The sequence below is a fragment of the Ranitomeya variabilis genome, chromosome 2, assembly GCF_051348905.1.
Source record: "Ranitomeya variabilis isolate aRanVar5 chromosome 2, aRanVar5.hap1, whole genome shotgun sequence".
Lineage (NCBI taxonomy): Eukaryota > Metazoa > Chordata > Amphibia > Anura > Dendrobatidae > Ranitomeya > Ranitomeya variabilis.
In genome coordinates, this window is record NC_135233.1 from 822,876,064 (window position 1) to 822,900,043 (window position 23,980).

General features: G+C 44.7%; 1 protein-coding gene across 2 annotated transcripts in view; it reads right to left on the bottom strand.

Annotated features, from left to right (window-relative positions):
• Nucleotides 1–20,457, bottom strand: part of TINAG (tubulointerstitial nephritis antigen) — a 284,737-nt gene extending 264,280 nt beyond the window's left edge. The window contains exon 1 of one of the 2 annotated variants that reach the window (XM_077290017.1): nucleotides 20,027–20,442. In XM_077290017.1, the coding sequence (XP_077146132.1) occupies nucleotides 20,027–20,408 (382 nt within the window). In that variant the 5' untranslated portion in view covers nucleotides 20,409–20,442. Of the gene's footprint in view, nucleotides 1–20,026 lie in introns of both variants that reach the window. The other variant, XM_077290016.1, reaches the window with a different exon arrangement.
• Nucleotides 20,458–23,980: the final 3,523 nt, after the last annotated feature.

Consider the following 23,980-nt stretch of genomic DNA (forward strand, 5'->3'; position numbering starts at 1 on the left):
ATAGTCGCATGCGACGGTCAGTTAGTACACCACCTGCAGCACTAAAGACACGTTCTGATAATACACTGGCCGCAGGGCAAGACAGCACCTCCAATGCATACTGGCTTAGCTCTGGCCATGTATCCAGCTTTGAGACCCAAAACTTGAAAGGGGAAGAGCCGTCTGGGAGTACAGCAAGAGGGCAAGACATGTAGTCTGTCACCATCTGACAGAACCGTTGCCTCCTGCTGACTGGAGCCGTCTGTGATGGTGTAGACTTTTGTGGCGGGCACAGAAAACTGTGCCACAGTTGGGCCATACTGGTCTTGCCTTGGGCAGAGGCACTGCTTCTGCTCCCTCTTTGTGCAGAGCCTCCACCACTGCCTGGACGCACTGAGCTGCTTTGGAATGCACTAGCAGCACTTCTCTCACTTGGAATGGAGAAGATGATGGAATTCACCAGTGTGTCTTGGTACTCCCGCATTTTTCGCTCCCGGTTCAACGGTGTGATGAGGCTTTCTACGTTGTCCCGGTAGCGAGGATCGAGGAGGGTGAACACCCAATAATCAGACATGTTGAGAATGTGGGCGATGCGGCGGTCGTTTCTCAGGCACTGCAGCATATAATCCACCATGTGCTGCAGACTGCCAACTGCCCAAGAAACGCTGTCCCCTGCTGGAGGCGTGATCTCTGCCCGCTCGTCATCACCCCACCCTCGCTGTACACACTGAGTACTGGACAATTGTGTAACTCCCTCCTCTGGACGGATGTCTTCCTCCTCCATTGACTCCTCCTCATCCTCCTCACAAACTGTCCCCTGCCCACGCGTTTGTGAGGAACCACGTGGCGCTGACTGTCCAGAAGATGATGGAAATGCTGAATCCTCATCCTCCACCTCTTCCACAACATCATCCCTTAGCGCTTGCAGTGATTTTTCAAGCAGGCAGATAAGGGGGACAGTCATGCTGACTAGTGCATCATCTGCACTCGCCATCCGCGTGGAATAATCAAAGGGACGCAAAACCTGGCAGACGTCATTCATAGTGGCCCACTCTGTGGTTGTGAAGTCTGTACGGCGCTGAGTGCGACTTCTTTGCGCCTGAAGCAGCTGGTACTCCATTACAGCTTGCTGCTGCTCACACAACCGCTCCAACATATGTAACGTGGAATTCCACCTGGTAGGTAGGTCACATATGATGCGATGTTCCGGCAGGCGGTGTCGGCGCTGCAGAGCCGCAATGCGCGCTTTTGCCGTGCTGGAACGCCGCAAGTGAGCACACTCTAGGCGGACCTTGTGCAGCAGTGCATCAAGATCCGGATAGTCCCTCAGAAAACTCTGCACGACCAAATTGAGCACATGTGCCAGACATGGGATGTGAGTGAGGTTGCCGAGGCCCAGAGCTGCCACCAGATTTCGGCCATTATCACACACTACCATGCCTGGCTGGAGATTCGCTGGCACAAACCACACATCGCTCTCCTGCTTGATGGCATTCCAGAGCTCCTGCGCTGTGTGGCTTCGATTCCCCAAAGAAATTAATTTCAAGACGGCCTGTTGACGTTTGGCCACGGCTGTGCTCATGTCGGTCGTAACAGGTACACGTTCATCACGGGTCCATGTGGAGGTGGACTGTGACGGCTCCTGCAGCGATGATTCTGAGGAACTGGTGTAGGAGGAGGAGTCAATGCGTACAGAATGGATTCCTGCAATCCTTGGAGTGGGCAGGACACGTCCTGCGCCACTCGCACGGTCTGTACCCGGCTCAACGACATTAACCCAATGGGCAGTGAGGGAAAGGTATCGCCCCTGTCCATGGTGACTGGTCCACGCATCGGTGGTGAGGTGGACCTTGCTACTGACGGCGTTCAGTAGCGCGTGTTTTATGTGTCCCTCCACATGCTTGTGCAGGGCAGGGACGGCTTGCCTGCTGAAGTAAAAGCGGCTGGGCACATTGTACTGGGGGACTGCCAATGACATCAAGTCACGGAAGCTGTCAGTCTCCACCAGCCTGAATGACAGCATTTCCAGTGACAGAAGTTTGGCAATGCCTGCAGTCAGAGCCTGTGCTCGTGGGTGGTTTGACGAGAAAGGCCGCCTTTTCTCCCATGCCTGTACTACCGATGGCTGTACACTGGGCTGGGAGTGTGTGGATGACTGGGAAAGTGGTGCTGCGGGTGGAATTACAGCGGGTCTCTGGACAACAGGGCCAGAGGTTCTTCCACGGCGATCCTGGGAGGAAGCCGAACCAGCTGCGTGTGAGCTGGAGGAAGAGGCAACTCGAGCTGAAGAGGTGGTAGCTGCCGCTGTTGGTTGGCCTACCTCTTCAGTGTGTTTTTCTAACAATGCCGCGTGCCTGTTGCGCACATGTTTCCACATGTTGGAGGTATTGAGGCTGCTGACATTTCGACCTCTTTTGACTTTCTCATGACACACCTTGCATTTGACATAGCAAATGTCATCTGCAACTGTGTCAAAAAAGGCCCAGGCACTGCAAGTCTTGGGAGCGCCCTTTTTGGCTTTTGGAAGAGACATGCTCCTAACGGGTGCCAAAGCGGAGGCTGCAGGATCCGCAGTCTTCCCCCTCCCTCTCCCTCTTTGGGCCGTACGGGGAATCTCTTCCTCAGAGCTGCTCCCACCACCTTCCTGTCCCTCACGCCAAGATGGGTCAAGGACCTCATCATCTACACTACCCTCTGCCCCCAACTGCTCCTCCTGGGTAGTCTCAGCAGCAGAGCACGCACCAGTAAGTGGCACCTGAGTGTCATCATCAGCGGATGCTGTTGTGAATTTGGATTCTGGGCTCCCCCGGTGGCTACTGGTGGAATTGAACTGGTGTCTTCATCTTCTCTTTTCACCTGTTCCCATCAAGATGTGGGAGTCGCTATATAACCTTGCTGCTCTGTTAGTTGCTTGCCGGTCAACAATGTTATCAGAAGCCTCTCTGTGCTTGTTCCTGCTCCTAGACAACTACTAGATAAGTTGGACTCTTGTCCATGTTTGTTTTTGCATTTTTGTTCCAGTTCACAGCTGTAGTTTCGTTACTGTGTCTGGAAAGCTCTTGTGAACAGGAATTGCCACTCTGGTGTTATGAGTTAATGCCAGAGTTTTAAAGTAATTTCTGGATGGTGTTTTGATAGGGTTTTCAGCTGACCATGAAAGTGTCCTTTCTGTCTTCTGCTATGTAGTAAGTGGACCTCAAATTTGCTAAACCTATTTTCATACTACGTTTGTTATTTCATCTTTATTCACCGCCAATACATGTGGGGGGCCTCTGTCTCCTTTCGGGGTATTTCTCTAGAGGTGAGCTAGGACTGATATTTTCCTCTGCTAGCATTATTTAGTCCTCCGGCTGGTGCTGGGCATCTAGAATCAACGTAGGCATGCTACCCGGCCACTGCTAGTTGTGCGTTAGGTTTAGTTCATGGTCAGCTCAGTTCCCATCTTCCAAGAGCTAGTTCCTATATATGCTTATGCTATGTTCTCTTGCCATTGAGATCATGACAGTTTGACCGGCCCACTAAAGGGTTAAAATCCTTGGCTGAGAAAGGAGAGAAATAAGTAGTCTGCTGAAATTTTTTTTTTTTTTTTCTCTCCTTCTAATCTTTGAATGGCTCTGTGTCCACCTGTTTGTAATGGATCTTCAGAGTGTAACTGCAGGTTTGAATAATCTCGCCACGAAGGTACAAAATTTGCAAGATTTTGTTTGTCATGCACCTGTATCTGAGCCGAGAATTCCTTTGCCGGAATTTTTCTCGGGGAATAGATCTGGGTTTCAGAATTTTCGAAATAATTGCAAATTATTTTTGTCCCTGAAATCTCGCTCTGCCGGAGACCCTGCACAGCAGGTCAGGATTGTGATTTCCTTGCTCCGGGGCGACCCTCAAGACTGGGCTTTTTCATTGACACCAGGGGATCCTGCGTTGCTCAATGTGGATGCGTTTTTTCTGGCCTTGGGGTTGCTTTATGACGAACCTCATTTGGAGCTTCAGGCAGAAAAAACTTTGATGTCCCTATCTCAGGGGCAAGATGAAGCGGAAATTTACTGCCAAAGATTCCGTAAATGGTCTGTGCTTACTCAGTGGAATGAGTGCGCCCTGGCGGCGACTTTCAGAGAGGGTCTCTCTGATGCCATTAAGGATGTTATGGTGGGGTTCCCTGTGCCTGCGGGTCTGAATGAGTCCATGACAATGGCTATTCAGATCGATAGGCGTTTGCGGGAGCGCAAACCAGTGCACCATCTGGCGGTGTCCACTGAGAAGTCGCCAGAGAGTATGCAGTGTGATAGAATTCTGTCCCGAAGCGAGCGGCAGAATTTTAGACGGAAAAATGGGTTGTGTTTCTATTGTGGTGATTCTACTCATGTTATATCAGCATGCTCTAAGCGCACTAAAAAGCTTGGTAAATCTGTTTCCATTTGCACCTTACCGTCTAAGTTTATTCTATCTGTGACCCTGATTTGCTCTTTGTCATCTATTACCACGGACGCCTATGTCGACTCTGGCGCCGCTTTGAGTCTTATGGATTGGTCCTTTGCCAAACGCTGTGGGTATGATTTAGAGCCTTTGGAGACTCCTATTCCTCTGAAGGGGATTGACTCCACCCCATTGGCTAATAAAAAACCACAATACTGGACACAAGTAACTATGCGTATTAATCCGGATCACCAGGAGATTATTCGCTTTCTGGTGCTGTATAATCTACATGATGATTTGGTGCTGGGATTGCCTTGGCTGCAATCTCACAACCCAGTCCTCGACTGGAGAGCTATGTCTGTGTTGAGCTGGGGATGTAAGGGGGCTCATGGGGATGTACCTGTGGTTTCCATTTCATCATCTATTCCCTCTGAAATTCCTGAGTTCCTGTCTGACTATCGTGACGTCTTTGAAGAATCCAAGCTTGGTTCGTTACCTCCGCACCGAGAGTGCGATTGTGCCATAGATTTAATCCCGGGTAGTAAATACCCAAAGGGTCGTTTATTTAATCTGTCTGTGCCTGAACATGCTGCTATGCGAGAATATATAAAGGAGTCCTTGGAAAAGGGACATATTCGTCCATCGTCATCTCCCTTAGGAGCCGGTTTTTTCTTTGTGTCAAAAAAGGACGGCTCTTTGAGACCATGTATTGATTATCGGCTTTTGAATAAAATCACTGTTAAATACCAATACCCATTGCCGTTGCTGACTGATTTGTTTGCTCGCATAAAGGGGGCCAAGTGGTTCTCTAAGATTGACCTTCGTGGGGCGTATAATTTGGTGCGAATCAGGCAGGGGGATGAGTGGAAAACCGCATTTAATACGCCCGAGGGCCACTTTGAGTACTTAGTGATGCCTTTTGGTCTTTCAAATGCTCCGTCAGTTTTCCAGTCCTTTATGCATGATATTTTTCGTGATTATTTGGATAAATTTATGATTGTGTATCTGGATGATATTCTGATTTTTTCGGATGACTGGGACTCTCATGTCCAGCAAGTCAGGAGGGTTTTTCAGGTTTTGCGGTCTAATTCTTTGTGTGTGAAGGGTTCTAAGTGTGTTTTTGGGGTACAGAGGATTTCCTTTTTGGGATATATTTTTTCCCCCTCTTCCATTGAAATGGATCCTGTCAAGGTTCAAGCTATTTGTGATTGGACGCAGCCCTCTTCTCTTAAGAGTCTTCAGAAATTTTTGGGCTTTGCTAACTTTTATCGTCGATTTATTGCTGGTTTTTCGGATATTGCTAAGCCATTGACCGATTTGACTAAGAAGGGTGCTGAAGTTGCTGATTGGTCCCCTGATGCTGTGGAGGCCTTTCGTGAGCTTAAGCGCCGTTTTTCCTCTGCCCCTGTGTTGCGTCAGCCTGATGTTGCTCTACCTTTTCAGGTTGAGGTCGACGCTTCTGAGATCGGAGCTGGGGCAGTGTTGTCGCAGAAAAGTTCTGACTGCTCCGTGATGAGGCCTTGTGCCTTCTTTTCCCGTAAATTTTCGCCCGCTGAGCGGAATTATGATGTTGGGAATCGGGAGCTTTTGGCCATGAAGTGGGCTTTTGAGGAGTGGCGCCATTGGCTTGAGGGGGCCAGACATCAGGTGGTGGTATTGACTGACCACAAAAATTTGATTTATCTTGAGACCGCCAGGCGCCTGAATCCTAGACAGGCGCGCTGGTCATTATTTTTCTCTCGGTTTAATTTTGTGGTGTCATACCTACCGGGTTCTAAGAATGTTAAGGCGGATGCCCTTTCTAGGAGTTTTGAGCCTGACTCGCCTGGTAACTCTGAGCCCACAGGTATCCTTAAGGATGGAGTGGTATTGTCAGCCGTTTCTCCAGACCTGCGGCGGGCCTTGCAGGAGTTTCAGGCGGATAGACCTGATCGTTGCCCACCTGATAAACTGTTTGTTCCTGATGATTGGACCAGTAGAGTCATCTCTGAGGTTCATTCTTCTGCGTTGGCAGGTCATCCTGGCATTTTTGGTACCAGGGATTTGGTGGCAAGGTCCTTCTGGTGGCCTTCCCTGTCACGAGATGTGCGAGGCTTTGTGCAGTCTTGTGACGTTTGTGCTCGGGCCAAGCCTTGTTGTTCTCGGGCTAGTGGATTATTGTTGCCCTTGCCTATTCCTAAGAGGCCTTGGACGCACATCTCGATGGATTTTATTTCAGATCTGCCTGTTTCTCAGAAGATGTCTGTCATCTGGGTGGTGTGTGACCGTTTCTCTAAGATGGTCCATTTGGTTCCTCTGCCCAAGTTGCCTTCTTCTTCCGAGTTGGTTCCTCTGTTTTTTCAAAATGTTGTTCGTTTGCATGGTATTCCTGAGAATATCGTTTCTGACAGAGGGACCCAATTCGTGTCTAGATTTTGGCGGGCATTCTGTGCTAGGATGGGCATAGATTTATCTTTTTCGTCCGCTTTCCATCCTCAGACGAATGGCCAGACCGAGCGGATTAATCAGACCCTGGAGACATATCTGAGGTGTTTTGTGTCTGCTGACCAGGATGATTGGGTTGCTTTTTTGCCATTGGCGGAGTTCGCTCTCAATAATCGGGCCAGCTCTGCCACTTTGGTGTCCCCGTTTTTCTGTAATTCGGGGTTTCATCCTCGATTTTCCTCTGGTCAGGTGGAATCTTCGGATTGTCCTGGAGTGGATGCTGTGGTGGAGAGATTGCATCAGATCTGGGGGCAGGTGGTGGACAATTTGAGGTTGTCCCAGGAGAAGACTCAGCTTTTTGCCAACCGCCACCGTCGTGTTGGTCCTCGGCTTTGTGTTGGGGATTTGGTGTGGTTGTCTTCTCGTTTTGTCCCTATGAGGGTCTCTTCTCCTAAGTTTAAGCCTCGGTTCATCGGCCCGTATAAGATATTGGAGATTCTTAACCCTGTTTCCTTCCGTTTGGACCTCCCTGCATCCTTTTCTATTCATAACGTTTTTCATCGGTCATTATTGCGCAGGTATGAGGTACCGGTTGTGCCTTCCGTTGAGCCTCCTGCTCCGGTGTTGGTTGAGGGTGAGTTGGAGTACGTTGTGGAGAAAATCTTGGACTCTCGTGTTTCCAGACGGAGACTCCAGTATCTGGTCAAGTGGAAGGGATACGGCCAGGAGGATAATTCTTGGGTGAATGCATCTGATGTTCATGCCTCTGATCTGGTTCGTGCCTTTCATAGGGCCCATCCTGATCGCCCTGGTGGTTCTGGTGAGGGTTCGGTGCCCCCTCCTTGAGGGGGGGGTACTGTTGTGAATTTGGATTCTGGGCTCCCCCGGTGGCTACTGGTGGAATTGAACTGGTGTCTTCATCTTCTCTTTTCACCTGTTCCCATCAAGATGTGGGAGTCGCTATATAACCTTGCTGCTCTGTTAGTTGCTTGCCGGTCAACAATGTTATCAGAAGCCTCTCTGTGCTTGTTCCTGCTCCTAGACAACTACTAGATAAGTTGGACTCTTGTCCATGTTTGTTTTTGCATTTTTGTTCCAGTTCACAGCTGTAGTTTCGTTACTGTGTCTGGAAAGCTCTTGTGAACAGGAATTGCCACTCTGGTGTTATGAGTTAATGCCAGAGTTTTAAAGTAATTTCTGGATGGTGTTTTGATAGGGTTTTCAGCTGACCATGAAAGTGTCCTTTCTGTCTTCTGCTATGTAGTAAGTGGACCTCAAATTTGCTAAACCTATTTTCATACTACGTTTGTTATTTCATCTTTATTCACCGCCAATACATGTGGGGGGCCTCTGTCTCCTTTCGGGGTATTTCTCTAGAGGTGAGCTAGGACTGATATTTTCCTCTGCTAGCATTATTTAGTCCTCCGGCTGGTGCTGGGCATCTAGAATCAACGTAGGCATGCTACCCGGCCACTGCTAGTTGTGCGTTAGGTTTAGTTCATGGTCAGCTCAGTTCCCATCTTCCAAGAGCTAGTTCCTATATATGCTTATGCTATGTTCTCTTGCCATTGAGATCATGACAGGATGCGGCCTGCGATGTGGTGACCGGAGCCACTGGCCCACCCGCCTCTTCAGAGGAAGAGAGAAAAAGCTGTTGGGCATCACTGCACCCTGCCTCTTCTTCCATTTCTCCAATGCTGCTTGGCTGGCCCCCTGTTTCTGAGCCACGAGATTCAGAGAACAGAAGTAGAGACGGCTCCTGTCCTGGGCTCTCTGTCTGCCTGGGCAATTTGGCAGGTGGTGAAGTGACAGATGGCTGCTCTCCAGTGCTCTGTGTCTGAGAGGATGTGGCACTAATTGAAGTTGATGCATTAGCTGCCATCCATCCGACAACGGCTTCTATTTGGTCTTCACGCAGCAGCGGTGTACGGCGCTCTGCGACAAAGCTGCGCATGAATGACTGTTCCCTTGTGAAAGTGGGTGCTGATGAGTCACCGGTGCCCGCAGCGGGCACAGAATCCCCACGTCCCCTCCCTGCTCCGCGCCCACACCCACGTGCCTTACTCACTGCCTTCTTCATCTTGGGTGACTGATAAAGATAAGCAGAAAAGTACTAACGGCTTTGTGTGCTTATTCCTGAACAACTCCTCCTAACAGGTATAAGAAACACTAATTTTCTAAAGTGTGGACTAGACTTTAATATGAGCTAATGTGGCCTACAGAAATGTAAAGTGGTGTCACTGGTGTGTTTGGTGAACTTTATTATTTATTTATTTTTTGGGGGCTGAACTGACAACAGAGAGAGCTGCAGTCACACGGAGACCGTGCAGACAGCCGTAAACGGCGCTGCAAGGCCCAAAAACCCTCCTCTACGTTATCCTATGTAGTGTTTTTCCACAAGTTAGCTGGAGACAGGTGGAAAGACACTAATAGGAATTGTTTGAAAAAATGTGCAGCAGCCTGCACTACTTAAAACAAAATGAAAATTGATTTTGCGGTATGACGCAGTGAAGAACCCTGAGCTGGAGACAACCAGGCTATGGCTGCTCACAGACTACAGGGCGAGCTGCAGTCACACGGAGACCGTGCAGACAGCCGTAAACGGCGCTGCAAGGCCCAAAAACGCTCCTCTACGTTATCCTATGTAGTGTTTTTCCACAAATTAGCTGGAGACGGGTGGAAAGACACTAATAGGAATTTTTTGAAAAAATGTGCAGCAGCCTGCACTACTTAAAACAAAATGAAAATTGATTTTGCGGTATGACGCAGTGAACAATCCTGAGCTGGAGACAACCAGGCTATGGCTGCTCACAGACTACAGGGCGAGCTGCAGTCACACGGAGACCGTGCAGACAGCCGTAAACGGCGCTGCAAGGCCCAAAAACCCCCCTCTACGTTATCCTATGTAGTGTTTTTCCACAAATTAGCTGGAGACGGGTGGAAAGACACTAATAGGATTTTTTGTTAAAACTTAGCAGCAGACTACACTACTTGGAAAAAAAAAAAAAAAAAAAAGAACAGTGTGAGGCAATGAACCACCCTCCCTGAACTGAATACAACCAGCAATGGATGGCCTATGTGGCTGCACTCAGACTAGAGAGTGGGCTGCACTCACACACACACACACACAGACCTTGCAGATCGCTGTGAAAACAGCGCTACAAGGCAAAAGCAAGGTGAATAGTAGGTGAACACAGCGGTTGCTAAATTAGCCTTTGGAAAGCACAAAGAAGCAAATCGCTATCTCTAAACTGTCCCTCAGTCAGCAAACAGCGTCCTGTCACTAACTGAATTCACAGCAGAGTGATTGCAAAATGGCGCCAGCGACTTTTAAACTGCATCATGACATCATTTCAGCAGCCAATCACAGCCATGCCAGTAGTTTCATGCCCTCCATGCTGAACAGGATGTGCCCACACTTGAAATCATTCTCATTGGCTGAATTTGTGCATTTTGAATCTGGGAACTTCCGATTCCGGTATCCGATACGCGGCAAGTATCGGAATCCCGGTATCGGAATTCCGATACCGCAAGTATCGGCCGATACCCGATACTTGCGGTATCGGAATGCTCAACACTACTAATAAGTTTGTATTCCCAAACCCTGCAATGTTTTCGTGATTTATTTGCCGTTTAATATGACAACTTTCATATTGTTTATGTTGTGTCCTGGACCATAGAAATGTTTGGTCACCGGTAAATGTTTTTTTTGTGTGTGTGTAATTGTGTGGTGAATAGGTGATAAGTCCACATTCTTACTCTCAGTTTCTGTCCTGTTTCTCTCCCTTTCAGGCCCCCAATAGGATCCAACCCCTTTTTTCTTTTAACTAAAGTACGGTTAAAAGCATGAGAAGATAACTACTAGCAATGAGTGAGTATGCTTGTTTCTCGAGTTTCTTTGAGCATGCCTAACAAACAGGCAATCCCCACATGTACTCAGGCTGGCTAGCAGCCGCAAATCATGCAGCTGCATTGACATAAACTAAATCTCGAGTAACGAGCACACTCGCTCATCACTAATAACGACATGTGCACAGTCCATGACTGCACGGTCCATGTTGATATATTTTTGGTGTTTCCACCAATTACCTTGACATGCTTTTAACCTTACTATCTTGCTGACATGATTTAGTAATAAAGAAGAATTGTACCTGTTGAAGCTGGATCCTCCTTTAGCTATTTGTATTCATGCCCTCGTAGTCTGATACCCCTAAATAAAATCCTGAGTAAAAAATTGCCTACAGACATCACATAATTAGTAAACTGAGTCCACTTCTGTGTAATTTCTCATCAAAACTACATCTCTTCTGGGTAGGCCTCAACAGGGCCGCCATCAGGGCATTACAACCCTTACTTGTGTAAGGGGCCCGGTGATCAGAGGCAAGGAGGGAGGGCCAGGACTTACTGAGACACGCAGGCAGCATGTCTGACACACTTCGGGCCCCTCCTCTTTTTTTCTCCTGATAACCGGGCCCCAGGGACAGGGGTGGCACTGTCCTGCTGGTCTGGAGGCATTAGAGCTGACACTGCATCGCTCCTCTCTGATGTGGCTGCACTCAGTGCAGTAGACGCGATGCACAAGGTGCTAGGCAGTGGCACTAGTTATGTGCAGAGCTCGGGACTGGCTCCGCCTCCGTCATCTCTCACCCTCTATCTACTCCTGAAAAAGATGGCAACAGTGACTGACCGCAGCTCGGCAGGAAGAGGCTGGAGCCAGAAAAGGTGAGCAATTCAGTGATACTGGCTCCAGAACTAGGGCTTCTCACTGGGCTGCAGGAGGGACCCCCGGGGCCCCACTATTCCTGTGAGAACAAGCTGCCAGCACTGCACTATGCTACACTGTCCCTCTAGTACTGGTTTGGAAACTGCTGTGTCTCCCTGTACTCTCTCATCACCTGCTGCAGTCGGGACCAGGGGAGGGGGAGGGGGTGACAAGTGTCTGTACTGGAAGAGGAAGCAGCCATCATAGTCTTCTGCTGACTGCTGCCCTGTCTGTCCGCTGTCCTGGGATGATGGGGCAGGTGGTGAAGGGCCAGGCCCTGCAGCATAGGTATCTATAATAGTGTGTGTATGGTAGTATGCGTATATAGTGTATGTAATATACACTGTAGTGTACAGTATATGTATCTTCTTGTTTGTAAATGAGTGTGTATGGGTATACTGCAGATGATATTTCTATATGTAATAGTGTATCTGTAGTATATAGTGAATGGAATGTATAGTGTGTGTATACAGTATATCTATATATATGATCCTTGTATCTGTAGTATATAGTGTATGTAATGTATAGTGTGTGTATACAGTATATCTATATATATGATCCTTGTATCTGTAGTATATAGTGTATGTAATGTACAGTATATGTATTTTCCTGTTGATAAATAAGTGTGTGAGCCTATCCTGCCTATGGTTCTAGTGTATGTGTGATCAGGCCCGAAGTAATAATTAACCCTTCCTGGCAGATTCCCATTGGACCCCTGGTGTAATAGACCCCCTCTGATAAAGGATCGCCTGGAGGGCGCTGGTATATGTGGTGCTATCAGTGTACAGCAACTGTAGAGCAGCCATCTGCAGATGAGCGCTGCGCTCTGTACCCTAAAACCAGCACACAACACGTGTATGTTCATGAATTATCGAACTCAAACAGCCTCATCTTTAACCCCCGGGGCTTTTTTCATTTTTTGCTCCCCTGCTTCCCAGAGACATAACTTTTTTATTTTTCCATCAATATGTTCATGTAAGGGCTTGTTTTTTGCGGGACGAGTTGTATATTTGAATGACACCATTGGTTTTACCACGTTGTGTAACAGAAAACGGGAAAAAAATTCCAAGTGTGGAGAAATTGCAAAAAAAAGTGCAATCCCACACGTGTTTTTTGTTTGGCTTTTTTACTACATTCACTAAATGCTAAAACTGACCTGCCATTATGATTCTCCAGGTCATTACGAGTTCATAGACACCAAACATGTCTAGGTTATTTTTTATCTAAGTGGTGAAAAAAAAATTCCAAAATTTGCTAAAAAAATTGCGCCATTTTCCAATAACTGTAGCGTCTCCATTGGTCGTGATCTGGGGTTGGGTGAGGGCTTATTTTTTGCACGCTGAGCTGATGTTTTTAATGATACCATTTTGGTGCAGATACGTTCTCTGTTATTACATTTTAATGCAATGTCGCAGCGACCAAAAAATGTAATTCTGGTGTTTTGATTTTTTTTCTCGCTACGCCGTTTAGCAATCAGGTTAATCCTTTTTTTATTGATAGATCGGGCAATTCTGATCATGGTGATACCAAATATGTGTAGGTTTGTTTTTTTTCTTTTTTTAAAATTTTGATTGGGGCGAAAGGGTGGTGGGCTTAGCGCCGGAGCACACCTCAAAGTGGGGATACTTCCAGCTGACGTACTATTCCGTCAGCTGGCAGAAAGGGGTTAATAGCACACCTCATCTATAATGCGTGAGTAGACGTCATATACCTGTATACTGTATGTATATACGTGAGCATTTTACAGTAGCCGCAAAATATTTTTTTCTTGCGTTGTGTGTTCTTTTAAAAAATTGCAGCGTGTCAATTCTTCCAGAGTTTTGCTGCATTTCTTTTACCTTTTTAAATGAATGCATCAAAAATGCACATAATGTGCGCAGCAGGTTTCCTGCCAACACTGCATTTTTTTTAGCAGAAAACCGGCATCCAAAAAAGCAGTATGTGAACAAGTTGAGAGCACAGGTGGGATCCAGTGTTTCTGCATTCTCATGTTTATCATTATATAATGGACGGAATAGTCCATGCAGTAAAGCCGCGGTTATTTCACTATATGTAGGTGTAGAGATGAGTGCCGTCAGGGTCTGCAGTGATTATCATATCAGTTTTATATGGTCGCTGAGGTCTCTATATTTTCACAAACTATTACATGTATGACCCAACACCACATGAGAGCCCTGGGGAGAGCAAATTCCGACACCACAGGAATGACACCGCACGGGTGGTGAGTACAGGCTTTATTATTTTATCGGGGCCGAACATTAACATCAAGAAGGGGTTGTCCTAGTAGTGGACAATCACTTTAATATATAATGCCTGTGGACCCTTTGTTGTGCACATCCTCTGTTGTTACTCCTGGAAATGTGTGTGTATAGCGCCTGGCCTAAGCAGACACAACCTGATGTTACCTATATGGCTACAGCTGCTGGACAAAGCCATTTACTGTGTGCCGTGCAATTCTTAGAACTGCAGCTTTCACTCGATGGGTTAAATTAATCAGTCACATTGCAAAATCTGTATCCCAGGCCTAACTGACAACTAGGGATCACCATTCCCCTCCTAAATAAGATGCGTCCATACAGTCTGATACTGTCAGCAGTGATCAGCCAAGATTAGACTGGTAGGGACACAGAGATGAATGGTGCCAGCCATTTGTCAATTTATTCATATATTTAGTGAAGATGGCAGAAAGGTCCTTATTACCTCTCTTAAGAACAGGCTGATCAGTGCTGTAGACTCTTGTAAAGTCCACCTGCTATCTGAGCACAATATGGCCACTTTATGGGGGTAGAATTGGTTATATTAGGGTATACTTATCTCTGACTAAAGTACAGGTGTATGTCTGTATATCTTGACCATGTAATTAGAAAGTTCCCTGTCCCATCAGGGATATTTATGGCATATTGATGGGGTATATAATCTATGTTACATACATAAATGTCCCACCAGGGTCATTCAGAAATTTTTGCAGTTGCTATAGAAATGAATGGAGAGAATGGCACATGCGCTGTCATCTTCCTTTTCTGGAAGCCACCGCTGGGTCTCAATTTTTTCCGTTCAACAGTAGAACATTAATCTGTCAAACACTATGTGGCAGATCCTTTCAGTTCGTCATTATTATCTGTTTATTATATGGTGGTAATATTTTGTCTGGACATGGTGTGGTGGTGTTTGTCCCTTGTATGTGGTATTATTTGTTCACTATGTGATGGTAATATGTGGTCTGGTTATGGTGTGGTGGTATTTGTCCCTTGTATGTAGTATTATAGGTCATTGTGTGGTGATAATATGTGGTCCGGTCATGGTGTGGCGGTATTTGTTCCTTGTATGTGGTATTATCTGTTCATTATGTGATGGTAATTGGAGTTAAACAAATTTTCTTGGGTTCCCTCTTATTCAGCAAGCTTCCTGGATAGAGCGGGCCATTCAGCTGATCAGCTCCACAGCTGCATGTGTCACAGCTGTGTCACAGTCAAGACACATGCATGGATGGCCTGTTTGTTGTGCTCTTCATGCATGTGTCGTGACTGTCACACAGCCGCGACACATGCAGCTGCGGAGCCGAACATCTGATTGGCCTGCAGGTTCCCTCTGCAGCATGCCAAATAAGAGGTAACCTGAGCAAATTCACTTATCTCTAATGGTAATACTGTATGTGGACTTGTCATGGTGTGACAGTATTTGTCCCTTGTATATGGTATTATTGTTCATTTAAAAAAATGTATGTGACACATTCCCTTGAATAAAAATATACCTAAAAAGACTATTGGATATTTAAATAAATTTGTAATAGGTTAGAGTATTACTGTCCCAAAAGAGTCTACCTTGCCGTGGTGGCGTATGGAAAAATATTTTGGCCAAAACAAAAGCTGTTGGTTATGTATGTGATCTGATATTTGATGGGAACTGATAATTTGCAATTGGTGAGGACGCGGTGCAGAACTGGAGTTTTTCCAAGAGTGGGCAGTGGGATTGTGGAAGATTGGATGGGTGGAGGCGGAGCTGAGGTGTAGCCTGGGCAGAGTCTCAAGGGGGCCCCGAAAATTTTGCCAGTATGGGGCCCTGAAATTCCTGGTGGCAGCCCTGGGCCTCAAAGGTTTGTTTGAGAGCATTAAAGATCAAACAGCATCATGAAACCCAAGTAACACACCAGGCAGGTCAGGTATTTAGGTATAAATAAAAAAGGATTAGGTTATAAAAAATAGCCCAAACTTTGAACATCTCACTGTTTACTCCATCACCCAAAAATGAAAGGAGAAGAATCCAAAGAGGGCAATTGATATTCTGGAGGATCTGCAAAGATCCACATAACAGATGGGATATTCTGTCCACAGGACATCTTATTAATCAATACTCATCAAATCCAGCCTTTATGGAAGAGTAGCAAGAAGAAAGACATTTTTCAAATCAAGGCATAAGAAGTACTATTTGCAGTTTGCAAAAAGCCTTGTAGTGGACACAGCTATCATTTGGAAGAAGGTGTTCTGGTCAGATGAAAGCAAAGTAGAACTTTTAGGCTAAATGCAAAAGGCTATGTGTGGTAGAAAACTAACACTGCACATCACCCCTGAAACACAATCTCCACCATCAAGCCCATAGTCATTCATAAAGTATAATGCACCTAATCATCATCTATAAAGTATAATGCACCTCATAGTCATCCGCAAAGTATAATATATATCACACAGTTATCCATATTGTATAATGTACAGCCAATAGTCCTCCACAAAGTATAATGCATAGCCCATAGTCATCCATAAATTAAAATACACATCCCATGACCCGCCAGCCATGGTCACTGCAATCACGGTCGTTACGCCACTGTGTTCCTTTTTTCAGACAGATACAAAAAGCATTGATCCCATGAACATACAGTGCCTACAAGTAGTATTCAACCCCCTGAAGATTTAGCAGGTTTACACATTTGGAATTAACTTGGCATTGTGACATTTGGACTGTAGATCAGCCTGGAAGTGTGAAATGCACTGCAGCAAAAAAAGAATATTATTTCTTTGTTTATTTTTTTTTTAAATTGTGAAAAGTATTTTCAGAGGGTCATTTATTATTCAACCCCTCAACCCACCAGAATTCTGTTTGGTTCCCCTAAAGTATTAAGAAGTAGTTCAGGCACAAAGAACAATGAGCTTCACATGTTTGGATTAATTATCTCTTTTTCCAGCCTTTTCTGACTATTTAAGACCCTCCCCAAACTTGTGAACAGCACTCATACATGGTCAACATGGGAAAGACAAAGGAGCATTCCAAGGCCCTCAGAGACAAGATCGTGGAGGATCACAAGGCTGGCAAGAGGTAAAAAACCCTTTCCAAGGAGTTGGGCCTACCTGTCTCCACTGTTGGGAGCATCATCCGGAAGTGGAAGGCTTATGGAACTACTGTTAGCCTTCCACGGCCTGGACAGCCTTTGAAAGTTTCCTCCCGTGCCGAGGCCAGGCTTGTCCGAAGAGTCAAGGCTAACCCAAGGACAACAAGGAAGGAGCTCCGGGAAGATCTCATGGCAGTGGGGACATTGGTTTCAGTCAATACCATAAGTAACGTACTCCACCGCAATGGTCTCCGTTCAAGATGAGCCCGTAAGGTACCTTTACTTTCAAAGCGTCATGTCAAGGCTCGTCTACAGTTTGCTCATGATCACTTGGAGGACTCTGAGACTGACTGGTTCAAGGTTCTCTGGTCTGATGAGACCAAGATCGAGATCTTTGGTGCCAACCACACACGTGACGTTTGGAGACTGGATGGCACTGCATACGACCCCAAGAATACCATCCCTACAGTCAAGCTTGGTGGTGGCAGCATCATGCTGTGGGGCTGTTTCTCAGCCAAGGGGCCTGGCCATCTGGTCCGCATCCATGGGAAGATGGATAGCACGGCCTACCTGAAGATTTTGGCCAAGAACCTCCGCTCCTCCATCAAGGATCTTAAGATGGGTCATCATTTCATCTTCCAACAAGACAACGACCCAAAGCACACAGCCAAGAAAACCAAGGCCTGGTTCAAGAGGCAAAAAATCAAGGTGTTGCAGTGGCCTAGTCAGTCTCCTGACCTTAACCCAATTGAAAACTTGTGGAAGGAGCTCAAGATTAAAGTCCACATGAGACACCCAAAGAGCCTAGATAACTTGGAGAAGATCTGCATGGAGGAGTGGGCCAAGATAACTCCAGAGACCTGTGCCAGCCTGATCAGGTCTTATAAAAGACGATTATTAGCTGTAATTGCAAACAAAGGTTATTCCACAAAATATTAAACCTAGGGGTTGAATAATAATTGACCCACACTTTTATGTTTAAAATTTATAAAAATTTAACTGAGCAACAAAACTTTTTGGTTTGTAAGATTTATGCATCTGTTAATAAATCCTGCTCTTGTTTGAAGTTTGAAGGCTCTAACTTATTTGCATCTTATTAAACCTGCTAAATCTGCAGGGGGTTGAATACTACTTGTAGGCATTGTATATGTCAACAAATTGGACCTGTAACAAAAACTGGCCCAGTTTGCTATGTGCATACTGTTAATTCCAGCCTCCAGTGTCATTCTGGAGAAAGCATTCAGTGCAGCAAGTGGATTTGTCACACCAAAACTGGACCACACTCAGTCAGAATCTACTGCATACATACCTATCAGATTATCTTCACTGTAGAACTGCAGCTAGGGCTGCTGTTGCAGACTCTAAACTGCTACACATCTCCAAGCTTGCCCCATCCAATCTCGTTACCTTGCTGATTTTGCCATATCCAATGAAAAGCCACATCAGCCAGACATCTTCTGGCTGCTCGCTCTGTTTTATAGTGCTAGACAGCACAATTGATGTTGGAAAATGGACACAAACATATTTTATCTCTCTTCCATGCTGTTCCTTCTGCAGACAATGCACAGCCATGCTAGTCATATGTTTCCAGGCTGGCTATTGTGTTTCATAGTGCTAGACTGTACAGCAGCTGCTGGAACTTTCATTGCTTGCCCTAAACTGCCAATCATTCCTTGCATCCTCCATCCAATATCTTTACTGTATTGCTCTTGCAACATCCATTGCGCATTCTATGCACATCTACATCAGCCCCAAATCTTTTGGATGCCTACTCTGTTTTATAGTGCTAGACAGCTTTATTGATGGTGGGAAATGCACTTAAACATTTAACAGATCCTAAAACAGGGCAGGTTTTGGAAAAGGCTTGGTGACAAGTCATAGCTTTTTCACTTTGAAAACAATACTCCTGTTTAACCTTCCTAAAAACAAGAACATTTCTGGATGGCTTGATAAAAAAGCCTTTGTGATTCCCTAATAATTTTATGATTAGCAGAATAGTTGCATACCCCCCAAAATGGATAATTTTTTCACTCTTTGCTGAGGAACAATATCTTTTTCACAGAACAAATGTTTTGTAATAGTTGGACAACTTGAACAAATCTTTGTAATTGTCTAACCATTTTGCACCTAGCAAATCAGTTGAGGTCCCCAAGATAGTTGAGAAACATTGAAAAGTTGAGAAACAATAACTTCTTCACTTTCAAGACAGTATACCTTTTTGCCTTCATTAAAGGAATACTTTTTGAAGGTGACAAAGCTATCAATTTTATTACTACCCAAACAAAGAAAACTTTTGCACCCAAGGTGTGAAAATGTAGTGGCTTCCTCTGTTTCCACTACCTGTGTATAATCAACAGTAAGACATTTTTTTTGCCACCATAAACTGATTATTTTTGACAGTTTATATAATACATGTAGCATGCAAAGTCTTAAACTTTGTGTGGTTAAATAGCCTGCTGGCCAACACCTCTTACAAACCATTTTACACCATATTTAGGTCTCTTAAACACTAGGACGGTTGTGTTTGCATTACCGAGCTCAAAACAAGTTGAATTGGCTCCAAGGGGATATTCAAGGAGTTTTTCACATATTTTTCAGGCAACTAGATTCTTTTTAGCTATGCAATTTACAGCAAAAAATTAGCAGCAAATCAAATTAATTGTGGAAAGTCATCAAAGACGGTGATTTTGTGTTTCAAAAATATTTGCTCATCTCTATTAGAATGGAAATTTTAATTTCAATAATTGCTTTAAAAATATTTGCAACGCATAAATATATCTTTAATAGCTGTAATAAATGATATAGTTGTATGCAAGTTCTATTGTAACTATTGTAGTGTATTTGCCTTGAAATATGATGTAAATGATGGAAAATACTTTGCTTACATATCCTTTGTTTCATTTTATGAATAGCCTATATGTGATATTTGTGCTGCACATGTACTGTATGCTCTGCCGCTGTTTGTTTGTTTGTTTCTATATAAAATTAATCTTCTGTTTGACCTTAGCCTGTTTTGGAGTTTATTCCAACAACAGGGATTTTATTTTACCATTGATTTACAAGTAAGCGCAATGGCTACAAAGTATAATTCATTGACAAAGACCGCATACATGCAATGTTTACCTTACCCTTTCCATCAGGGTCTTCAGGGAATAAAGTTAGTGGAACATTTGTTGTTGAAGGCTCCCTTATGTTTTGTCCAATGCAAGTAGTCCAAAAGTCTGGGCAGCAGTCTACATGTCCAAGTGGTGCTTGGTCACAAAAAGTGTCACAGTAGCATGTCGCATTTTTCCCAATGTATAACAGGTTGCAGTCATCATTTCTACTGTCACAGCAGCCATTTTTGGTGCAGTAGTTGTCTATTTCTAGTGATCTTTTTGCTCTGCTATTCTTTAACAGTTCGTTTTCTTCTGCAGAGTAGAGGTTTACCATGAGACGACTTTTAGATAACACCTCTCCAAAATAAAATATGAATAGGAAAAATAAATAAGTATGATACAACTGACCCATTTTTACAAGCAGCTGCTCACCATGTGAACTGAAATGTACGTGAACAGTAACATACAGTTCTATTGCACGTGAACTTTGTTAGGTAATTTTGATTAACAATTAACCAGTGTTATCAAGTGATCAGCTCCAAAATGTGAAAAAGCTATTAAAATGTGCAAACACCATTATATGGCATAATAGCCACATTCCTATAGACTTTGAACTTTCTCATTGCTATGAAATACATTGTTAATTGTAGTTCATTCTTAAGACTTATAAATCTATCCAATTATTTTTCAGTTTATGGATTTGTACTGAATGGATAAAAATCTTTATGTTATTTCATTTTTTCTGCTTATCTAAACCTAATTTGTTACATTTGCCAGTTTTGAACACATTGTTGAAAATATTAGCACTAATGTGGATATTAATTCTTAATATGAGTGAACCGATTAATTCTGAAAATTTGCCACAATCTGAAAATTTCAAGATTTCATTCTCACAAATCCAGCAAATTGGCATTTGTCAAGTTGTTATTTTTCTTGATTGTGTACAAGGCCTGGAAGGGATGAAAAACAATAAAATTATACTCACCTGTCCTTGGCTCAACCCTCATGTGTACATCCACCTTAGCTTCTCTCTCAGTTTTATATTTTTTCATCTGGTTTTGACTCTTTGGATCTATTAGCACTGACAAGGCCTCTCTTGGTCATGTGGGATATGAACTCATGGGATAATATATGTCATTGGTGGGCATCAAACCCCATGTAACCACATGGGACCAAGTCAGCTCAAGAAAATTTGAAGGGTGAAGACCGGTAAGGAAATATGCGTGTATCCTGCTGTATGATCACTGCTAACTCCACAATAACCCTACACTACTCACTGCTAACAATACTGTTTTTAACCCAATAAATAAATGCTGGCCGATTGGATGCCGTTCTTCTTTTGAGGTTCACACCATCAGAGTGTCCCATCCCCTCTCCCTCAGAGTAGCAGTCATATTCCGTCCCCCAGGCTCCCCCACCCACTTCCTTGACCACTTTTATACATTTCTGCCACACTTCATTGACAACACTTATACTGGGAGACTTCAACAGCTCCACTACCCAGCTGCATCCCAGTTTATATCTCTAGCCAACTCTCATGGCCTCTCACAACTTTCAAACTCTGAGACACCCAAAGATGGTAACAATCTGGACTTTGTCCGGTTCAATTCAATCTCCTACCTAGATGACTCACCTCTTACCCTTTGTCCCTCATGAAATTAGGAGTATAACCACAACTTACACATTTTTAGGTGCTCCCTAAAAACACATCTCTTTAGGGCAGCCTATCACATTCCCTAATCAAAGTCCTTTATATATTGTAAGGCAGTGACTGGTGTCATATGTGAGGGTCGCTATGTATCCCCCAGGATGTGCTTAGAAGCGTATTAGATCCGCTGAAGTGCCCTGTGCTCACAGCAGGTTTGCCTGTGAGACACAGGGAAGAATAAAAGTGAGTGTAAACTGGGTCAAGTTATTTGACCCAAATATTATACAGGAAAACCCAGTATGGCCTTTTATTTTTTAAAAGGACTTCAGGAAGGTAGTGGGGCCGGTCCGTTTCCTCCAGCCCAGATCTTATAGTGGCCCATGGCCATAGAATCTGGAGGAAAGAAAAAAAACCCTGCAAGAGAGTTTGGGTGTGTCAGTATTGGTCTGGGAGTCAGACCTAGCAGGAGGCTTATGAGAAGCTCTATCCGTGTGGAGCAACATGGGCCAGGCAGAGCCTAAAAAGCCTGACACCCCAGCGTACCCAGTGGTGTAATACGTTCATGGCAACGGATTGTGGACTGTTGTTACTTTTCCGACCTGCATACCGAAGGACTTGTTTGCTTATTTTTCAGTTTGTGAGTATGCTGTGAAATAAACAAGACTTTATTTGAACTTTATACGGGTCACTGCCTACTCACTGCACAGCAAGGACATCGCTGCATCACAATATATATATATATATATATATATATATATATATATATATAGCTTATTCTCTACTTCTCTGAACATAATTCACCATCAAACTCAACCGTACCCAAAAGGCTCATGTATCCTTTATCTACTCCCATTTCCTCGAGATGGTTGTACCATCAATGTAAATAAGCACCTGTAATTGGTGTCACCCCCACCTCATTGTAAATTGTAAGCTCTGAAGAGCAGAGTCATCATTATTTTTGCTTTAATTGTTTGAATATCTTAAATTTGGTAACTTTTGACTGTTATAAAAGAACTACTAACTCATAAAGCTATGCTATGTGATATATAAATAAAAGTTATTAGTAGTGGATTGCAGATGGTGACATTCAAGCTGTTAACTTTGCCATGGGTAGCAGTAAAGAATATTTTACATGAGCACAACTGCACAAATAAGGGTTTGTGAGGGTGAGCACCTCATCAACCTGTCAATAACAACTGATATCTTCCATCCTGATTGAAACATCCCTTGATTACAGCCATCCTCAAAAAGTCCACCCTTGACCCATCCTATGTGTCTACCTATCACCCCATATCATTTCTCCCCTATGCCTCCAAACTACTGAAAAACAGGTTCATTTTGAACTGTCCTCTCACCTCTCCTCTTGCTCACTCTTTGACCCCTTACAATCTGACTTCAGTCCGCACTATTCCACTGAAACTGTCCTGACTAAAGTCACCAACAACGTACTAACCGCAAAATGAATGCGACATGAGTTTGTCCTCCTCCTGCTTCTGGACCTAGCATCTGTCTTTGACACAGTGGACCATTCCCTCTTACTACAGTCTTTCTGATCTGTTGACATTACAGACTTGGCCCTTTGTTGGATCTCCTCGTACCTAACAGACAGGGCATTCAGTGTCTACCACTCACACACCACCCCCTCATCTCACCCTCAGTGTGTCGGTGTCCATCAAGGTTCAGTTGTAGGAAGGGGAACTATGCTTAGAGGGCATATGTGTGCACTCCCTCCCTCTTCAAGGGACCACCCACATCAACTTAAGGTATTCCCAACCGAGAGCTGGGCAACACCTTCTATTTAAGACTTCTCCAATGTGGAGGTGCCCAAGCTACGTTATTAGTTTTCCTTGCATGCATGCTAGTTTTCAGATTCCCCAGGTCCACCTGTCTGCTTGTATTCCCTGTACCTGTCTGCTCTTACCTGTCTGTGCCCATCTATTCGTACCTGTCTGTGCTTTTCTGTCCATCAGCTGATCCAGATCACACCTCCCAGAGCCCATCTAACACCTGGTCCAGCCTGTTCCTCAGCCGGTCCCATGGTTCCCAAGTCCCTACAATGTGTGCCTGCATTTTTTATCCCTTCTTTGGGCCATAGCAGCTTACCCGCTGTAAAGGGTCAGCTGCCACGTTCTGTTGGTCAGCCATGGAGTAGCACCTGTTGCCACCTCTTTGTACCTCCTTGGGTCACAATATTCACCTGCTGTCATTTGTCCAACTAGGGATTTGGTAGGCCACCTAGATACGCCCCGTCCAAGCTTTCAGAGGGATACAGAACAGTGATACTATACTATCTATACTAATTCTACTAATATACTAATTCTACTTTACTGCAATTG